General features: G+C 49.2%; 1 protein-coding gene and 1 long non-coding RNA gene across 6 annotated transcripts in view; one reads left to right on the top strand and one right to left on the bottom strand.

The window, feature by feature from the left end:
- The window catches only part of LOC120639009, a 60,753-nt gene extending 54,184 nt beyond the window's left edge, over positions 1 to 6,569 (top strand). For both annotated transcript variants that reach the window (XR_005661092.1, XR_005661091.1), the window contains 3 exons: positions 261 to 393; positions 4,124 to 4,274; positions 6,488 to 6,569. This is a non-coding gene — a long non-coding RNA (uncharacterized LOC120639009). The remainder of the gene's footprint in view (positions 1 to 260; positions 394 to 4,123; positions 4,275 to 6,487) is intronic.
- A 157-nt stretch (positions 6,570 to 6,726) lies between these two features.
- The window catches only part of SUSD4 (sushi domain containing 4), a 59,648-nt gene continuing 58,454 nt past the window's right edge, over positions 6,727 to 7,920 (bottom strand). For 3 of the 4 annotated variants that reach the window (XM_029046996.2, XM_029046997.2, XM_007672386.4), the window contains 2 exons: positions 7,376 to 7,758; positions 6,727 to 7,031 (listed from right to left, as the gene is read on the bottom strand). In XM_029046996.2, the coding sequence (XP_028902829.1) occupies positions 7,003 to 7,031; positions 7,376 to 7,758 (412 nt within the window). In that variant the 3' untranslated portion in view covers positions 6,727 to 7,002. The remainder of the gene's footprint in view (positions 7,032 to 7,375; positions 7,759 to 7,920) is intronic. The other variant, XM_029046998.2, reaches the window with a different exon arrangement.

Genomic DNA, 7,920 nt, shown 5'->3' with positions numbered 1-7,920 from the left:
ATGCTGAGGAAGATGTGTCATTTCAACCCACCCATCCCTATATTTTAGGAGGAAAAGCGTTGGTTAAGGCAAGCCACAGTGAAGGAAGAGGGGAGTTGCCTGTTGTTTATAGGGATTATATGTAAAGGAGACTGATTGAAAACAGGCAAGCAATCCCCATGATTTTAAGGTATTTCTGTGGGAAACGTGTACAGTGCCAGGCAGCAGAAGCTGATGATTCAGAATGCTCAGGCGGTAGTAAATGGTCTCTGCTTTTGCAGGAAACACACGTGGTCTGCCCCCAGGCTCTGGGTGCTTTCTCCAGTCTTCTTCTCAGCTTCCAGCAGTCACCAGTTCAGCTAGATTCAGGAGTTTTTCCGTGCGGTGAATTCATTCAACGTGCAAGAGTAAACGGTGAGTAGCATTTTACGTGTGTATAAAGAACAAAGTGGAACCAAGGGGCAGAAAACGTGACCCTTTGAAGCTGTGTTCTTAACTGCTCTTGCCAAAAATGTCAGCAGAGCTCAGCCCTGTTTTCAGAAAAGGAAGAGGAGGTGAAGGAGGCTGGAAGTGGAGGGTGGGGGTCTCAGGAAGGGCCAGGGTTGAGGAGCAGCTCTCAGGGGGGTTACATCAATTAGGCAGGCCTGTACAGCAGGGGCTGCTGAGTTTTTCTCATTAGGAAACTATTCAGGGCAGTACAATGATGTGTTAACAGATGCTGTTTCTGTAACAATTAGCTTGTAATTTACTTCATGCTTTTTCACCAAGGATAATACTTCATCATTAGTCTGAGCTCCATGATGAGGTGGGCATCAGTGGGGCAGGCTGTCAGGATGGCACTTGTGGCAAGGATGGGGATGGGCCTAGGAGGGTGACAGATGTGTCACTCCCCTGCTTCCAGCCATGGGGCCCTTCAGCCCTTGGTTTCTCATCTGGAGAACACTGACAGACTCCTGCTCTGGATGCCAGTGGCTCATGTCAGAAGGAGAAGAGCTGCTCTCAGGGCCTGAGCTTCAGGCACTGTGGATGCAAGGCCCATGGGGTGAGCCCACAATCAGAACTTTCCAGTTATTTATACACACATGCACAAAGCCCCCCTCCCAGCTCTAATAATTCTAATAATAATCATTATATTTGCTAAGTGCTTTCTCTGTGCCAAGCTCTGTTCTAAACACTGGGTTAGATACAAGGTAATGAGGTTGTTCCACGTGGTGCTTACAGTCTTAATCCCCAGTTTACAGATGAGGTAACTGAGGCACAGAGAAGTGAAGTTACTTGCCCAAGATCACACAGCAGACAGGTAGCGGAGCAGAGATTAGAACCCAGGTCCTTCCGACTCCCAGGCCTTGTGCCTACCTCAGTGCTTAGTAAAGTGCCTGGCACATAGTAAGTGCTTAACAAATACCATTATTTATTAAAAAACAAAACAAGAAACCCCTCAGCAGAAGCCAGGAGAGGAGTAGGAGAGGGCAGTTACCCTTGCTGTAGGTTTGGCACTTGATCCAGCTGATGGGGTATTTTAGAGGAAGTAAACTGGGGAACTGAAATTGAACACTGCTGACTCCTGCAGGTGTGGAAGAGAGGGGAGGGGACCCTGGAGCTGAGGGAGCTTTTCAGATAGAAGCTGCTCCCTGGAGCTGAGTTGGCAGAAGGGAAGAGAAGGAAAAGAGGAAGGAGTTGGGGTCGGGAAAGAACAGTGCCAGTTACTCTTTAGTGCTTCCTCTTAAGATAGCTCCTCGTGCAAGGGGTGCAGGCTGGGCTGACTTGTTCCTGTTGGGTTTTCCATTCTATTTTCATTTTGAGGGTTTGAGGGTTATGAAAGCACTCAGGGTGGCTTGGCATTGACACAGAGCCTGCAGCTACCATGGGAACCGGGCAGCTCTCTGTCCATCCTGCTGGGATCACAAGTAGTCTGGGTCCAGCAGTACTGTCTCTGGATGGTCCAGGAGGTAGGTGGCAACTGCTTCCCTTCACATGGCAAGCGCCTTTCCTGCCAGTGGCAATTGGCTTTCAGGTCTGTCCGCCTGCTTCTTCCTAGACCCGTTCCGGGAGGATTTTTCTAGTAGGGGAGAGAGATGGGGAGGCAGGCAAGCTCTATAGTTAGCAACGTGGAAGTTGATAGACTTGATGGGCACCCAGACAAGCTCTATAGTTAGCAACGTGATTGTCATGCAGATCATGACTCCTGGGTCACATTACTCCTAGACCCTGGTGAATTGCATCTTGTTTGGGTCAGCAGAGATGCCAGTGCTCTGTTTGTGGACTCAGAATTAGCAACTTCTGTTCTGGGGAGATGGGAGAAGCCCTGGTCCATTTGTTGGGGAGACAGGGTGGGGGTGGGAGGGGCGACGGATTCCAGCCGGAGGAAGGAAAGGAAAAGGGATGATGCAAGCCAATTCCATTGATCCACAACGGTGAGGGCGGCAACATGGGAGAGTTAGGCAGAAAAAGACGTTTGCCTCAGTTATCAAATTATCAGCCTCAGGAGGAGCAGCTCAGTGAAGGGTGGAATGGGTACAGAACCGCACTCCCAATCCAGGGGAGCGTTCATGTTAATAATGTTGATCTTTAAGACCTTCAGGGACATCAGAGCCAAATGTAGAGCCTGGGCCTTTAGGGAATGAAGATGAGGGAGGAGGTGGAAGAAATTGTAGGTAATAATAATGGTGGTATTTGTTAAGCACTTATTATGCTAAGCACTGTACTAAGTGCTGGGATTGGTCATCAGGTCAGACACAGTCCCTGTCCCATATGTGTCTCTCGGTTGTCCAGAAGGCAGTGGAGCAGATGCTACCAGTTGCTTCTTGGAATTAATTTCACCTCAACTTGGATTTGTTTCCATTTACTTCTGTCACCACTACAGGTCTACTAAAGCCCAAGGAAACTCCCCCCAGCGTAGTGAGAGAAGAGAGAACCCTTCCCTTGGAAAACAGACTAGACAGCTCTGTTTGAAAATGTAGCAGCAGTTCCTTCATGTATTGGCAATCAGCACATGATCAGCACATCAAAAAGCCAAGGAAGGAAGCTGTCCTCCTCCCGTCCACCTGCCCCTAGCTAAACCATCACCACGGGCACATGTGCTTGGATTTTGAGAGCGTCTAAGGAGGTTTTCCCAAGAGTGGGACCCAGGGTCTCTGTTAAAACTCCTGGGAATCCTGCCTGGCTCATGAGATGGCACTTCACCAGAACAGAGATAAAGAGGAAACCTTATCAGGTGGGAGAAGATCCTCTAACTTGGAATTTTACTTGGACCTGTTTCTACAAAGGCTGTTAAAGCGCGAGTCCAAGGAGGGTTCTGAGCCCCTTGGAAAGTTTTGCTATTGGGTAAGGTGCTGGGCATGGATTTTGGATGATAGGATTAAGACCCCACAAGTCACAGTGCAAGAACAGTTGGAAACGGGGAGGATGGGTCCCAGAGTGGAGTGTGCAGTGCAGGAGACACTGAACAGGTTCTGCTATTATGTCTGTTATATTGTACTCTTCCCAGTGCTTAGTACAGTGCTCTGCACAAGGTAAGCACTCAAAAAATATGATTGACAGGAAGGCAGAGCCAGGGCTTACCGTGAGCACTCTGTACCTGTCTTGTTCCAACACAAAGGGAGGGGAGGCACAGCCTAAGAGGAAGGACAAAAGGAAGATATGTCATCTGGCGACAGCCCTCAAGTCTTGTGGCCAACGTTTTGTTGAAGATCATGAACGTGGGTTTTGCATCTCAGCTAAGGGCCAAGGAAGAGGAAGTGGCTTTATGTGGCAGCATGAGGGATTTGGGCCAAAGGGAGAATTTCCCAGCAGTGTTGGGTGCAGGGCCAGGGAAGCTAAGGAATCATTCCCCTGCTCCAAGGATCTTTACCCTTGGGGATATAGTCTTGGTGGTCAGAGGGAGGGCGGTGGTGGGTTGGGGTGTGTTTGCGTGTGATGGTTTGGTGAGTTGCTATAGAAGGCCTGAGGTGTGTCATGTGGCCAAGTGTCCACCAGGCTCAGGACTCCGCAGTCACTCAAGTTGTCCTTGTCTTTCCAAAAGCTGAAGCTTTAACCAGTACAGTTCTGGAATAATATTCAATTATCAGGTCTAAGCTAGCAAGTGATACCACTCTCAACTTAATTTTCCAGTTGACGTTTCCATTTTCCCCATTTTTCTACCTAGCTGCACCCAGACCAAGATTAACCGTGGCAAGGCTGGGCCGAAGTTGAACAGCACTCATTCAGATGATATATATGCTGGACAAAGAAGGAGAGAACAGAAATAGGAAGGACAGCTTCTCAGGCAGAGGATGGCAACCCGGCTGCTTATCAGAGTAAGTTGGGGCAGAAATCAAAATTGTTTTTCCTCTTTCCTCACTTGAAGGTTAGTTGGAAGACCACTTACACAAACCAAGAACATGATGAGGTTTTTGGTTTACATGTTTCCTCTCCCTAAACTGTTTGTGTGTGAATGTGCAGCTTTTGAGAAATTTTTAGTTTAAAAAGAGTACATTATTCAGGTGTGAAACCAGTGTTGTAGATGCAGGCTTTTGTGAGGGACTCTAGGATGATGCATGACAATTTAACTGGGACATTGATTCCTCAGGGCTTCCTGGGGCAGCAGTGGGGTAGAGCAGAGGTTAAAACTGGAGGTAGGTGGGAAAGTTGGCAATCCAGTCTTGGGGATAGGTCAGCGTCACAAAGTGCCCAGGGAGATAGAGGATAGGACTGGGAGTCCTTCCGCAGACCTACCACTGTCTCTTGGGCAAAAGAAGTTTGTTCTGTTTCAGGTGGATTCTGTTCAAAGATGGCTGGTTCCAGTGGAAAAGTACTCTGGGGCCTAAGCTCATTTTGCTCTATAGTTGATGAATGTCCAGTCCTGACTCCAAAGTGTTAGTGCTGAACCCTCTGGTGGCCCCCACCATTCCTTCCTTCCCCTGCTCAGGGGCCTGGGATCTGGGTCAAAGAGGATGGAATTGACAGACAGAATTTAAGAAATAGCAATCTTAAGTGCCCCAAGCAAAAATTCCTTCAAGCTGTATTCCCCCTTTGCCCCCACCCAGCTAATGAGAGTTTTATTGATCTGTACCTGTAGTCTGTGGGACCTATAGCATGTGCCAGTAAAGATAGTTTCTTGCTGCCTGTGAGTTTTTGCTCATCACAGTGCCCCACCCTGCAGGTTTTTCTACTTCATGCCTCCTCAGAGACAGTGTGGGAATTTGTGAGGTAATGAGGTTGAGGGGCCTCTACAAACTATACAAGCCTTCGGCTTGGTCTCGTTTCTCTCTTCCTGTTGTTGTTGTTAATGGTATTTAAGCACTTACTATGTGCCAGGCACTGCAGTAAGTACTGGGGTAGATTCAAACTAACCAGGGTGGATGCAGTCCATTTCCCACATGGGGCTCACAGTCTTAATCCCCATTTTACAGAAGTTGTACCTGAGGGCCAGAGAAATGAAGTGACTTGCCTTGGGTCACACAGCAGACAAGTGGTGGAATCGGGATTAGAATCCAGGTCCTTCTGACTTCCAGGCCCGTGCTCTATCCACTAGGTCATGTTGCTTCTCTTCCTGGCCAGGCTTCAGGGCTCTGTAAGAATCCCAACTGAGGCAAAGCCACCCAGCTGATGAGATGAAAGGGGCCACTAGCAAACCAAGCCTATACTTAAGACCTAAAGCTTGCCACAATAGAGAGGTTCCAGCCCCACTTCTCCATCCCACCTATCAAATGGGCTTCTCTGCTCAGCCTGGGCAGAACGCACCGGGCCCAATGATCATACCCTGTATTGCTGCTGCTATACTAGCCACAGCCCCATGATGGAGGACTTTGTTTTTCTCTGTTCAAATCCCAGGAGAGGGAAGGAATCAGGTCTGCAGCATGGACTTGATAAGGCACTTGCGGAGTCAGGATTTTTTCAGAACCAAGGGATATGGGGAATACAGACTCCAAAGATAAGTGTGTAGGATGAGAAGGTTTGCCAGTAGGAGGGAAAGAGGTGGAAGGGGCCGGGATCCCATGGCAGGGGGTGGGAGGGTGGGCCGTCCACATGCCAGGACGTCAGCTTCTTGACTTGTGCTTCCCAAAACATCGGGTGCTCTCGGGGAACTCTGCTAACTCCTCTGCTATCACTTGGCTTTCTGCTGTTGAGGGAAAAAAAGTGCTTTTGAAGTTGGGAATTTTCCTCCTTATAAATCATTTTTATTTGGTGCAGTCGGTGAGGAATGAATGAGGCTGGTGACTCAGGATACAACAGGTAAAAGGAGTTTAAGGAATATCGCAACAAAGCATTTCACCCTTCCTCTGCCCTGATCTTATTTGAATGCTTTCTGGCTGCTCCTTAAAACAGGTTTTATAGTAAATGCCATGGATCCAGATTAGTGCTGCATAAATACAAACACTGATATGGTACTTTAGACACTTCTATCATATAAACTCTACCTACTTTAAAAAAAATCTCCAAAGAGCACAGTCCAGCTGAGTCCTTTCTCTTTATATTTTTTTTAAATAGGATTCTTTATTTTTTAACCTTTTTTTTTTTTAATCCACAGTCCTATCCCGCTGCATCTTCAGCCTGGCTCAGGATGAAAACTGTCTGCAGCAGAGAGGCGTGTCAGACACCTGAAGAAAAAGCTCTCTCCCAGAACCTTTTTCTTACCAGAAACAGGAAGGGAATCAGTCCTGTCAGTTCCTCGATAGATCCCTTTGCCTTTGAACGATCCATCCTAAACCACAGCCCAGGAGATAGTATGAAGCAGATTTTAGAAGCAAATTTACATAACCGACATGCTTTTTGTTGGGAGGCAGCTATTTACTCATATCATAATTCAGTGGGCTGTGTACAGAACTGTCTGGTGTCCCGTGTCGTGGAGCATGTGTAGAGCCCTGGTGGGCAAGGGGGTAGGGCATGTTGTATATTCTACTGGTCTTGGCAAAGCCCCAGGTTTCATTTAAAAGCGCTGCTATGGGGCAGCTGGTCACCCGGCTGTCGAGTCTGATGCACTGCTGCCATGTGGATAGATTAGGGAAGAATGTCCTCCCACAGAAAGGACCCGTTGTAGGCAGGTTAAGGGTCGTCTTGCATCAGTGGAATTTCTGTAAATTCAAAAAAAGAGTAGTTGGTTTGGAGCAGTAGAAAATGTCAAGCTACCTTAAGAACATGTACTCTAGGGATTATGCTGCACGTCGTTGAGACTGCAATCTCTCTACAGCTGGAAATGGCTTTCAACCTCATCGCTACAGTGGGGCTGTTTGAGGGACGGAGGAAAAACTGTTGAGAGCCTGCCTGTAGTTCGGGCCATCCTTGGGAGGAGGGGGAAGAGGAAACCATCTAAAATGCTCTCTCCGATCTCTGGGAATGGGCCAGCAGACAGGGTTATAGCGGTGGCCATCCTCGGACACCTGGGGGAGGAGGGCACGTGAGGGCTCCGGGCACTTACCATCCGCAATGTCAACGCTCGGGCTGGAGGACGCTGCCTCTCCCACGGAGTTGCTGGTCGCTTCTGTTGGCTCAGCGTTAGGACAAGCTCCCCTCACCTGGCCCAAGGAGGACGGGCGCAAGGTCCGGAGCAGCTCCGAAGAGCCTGGGATGCTGCCGAGGACTTCAAAGTCCCTGGGTAAGTCCGTGTCCCCCGGGCCTGGGTAGGCTGGTGGGTTCTGGTCGTCGGTTTGCGAGAGGCTGCCCTGACCCGCACAGGACAAGTATCCTGGCGCTAAGGCGTTCAAGCCGCTGCTCACAGCTTCATCATAGGAAGGCAACATGACGGGAACGCCGTCCACCACCACAAAGTCCGGGTCGCTGCTGGAACTCCCCGGGGCGCCCCTGCACCCAATGGACACAGGTCAGTGACTCGGTGCCTGACCTTGGCCACGACTGCTCTGGGGAGAGGCCGAAACCTGTGCAACAGGCAGGCAGGTGGTGGGGGTTGTATGAGGCTGAGCTAGCGAAGAGGTTGAGCCTCTGTCCAGTTATGGGGGACAGGGA

Source organism: Ornithorhynchus anatinus, chromosome 19 (genome assembly GCF_004115215.2).
Source record: "Ornithorhynchus anatinus isolate Pmale09 chromosome 19, mOrnAna1.pri.v4, whole genome shotgun sequence".
In the NCBI taxonomy this organism is placed as follows: domain Eukaryota; kingdom Metazoa; phylum Chordata; class Mammalia; order Monotremata; family Ornithorhynchidae; genus Ornithorhynchus; species Ornithorhynchus anatinus.
This window is presented reverse-complemented; position numbering and strand designations above follow the sequence as displayed.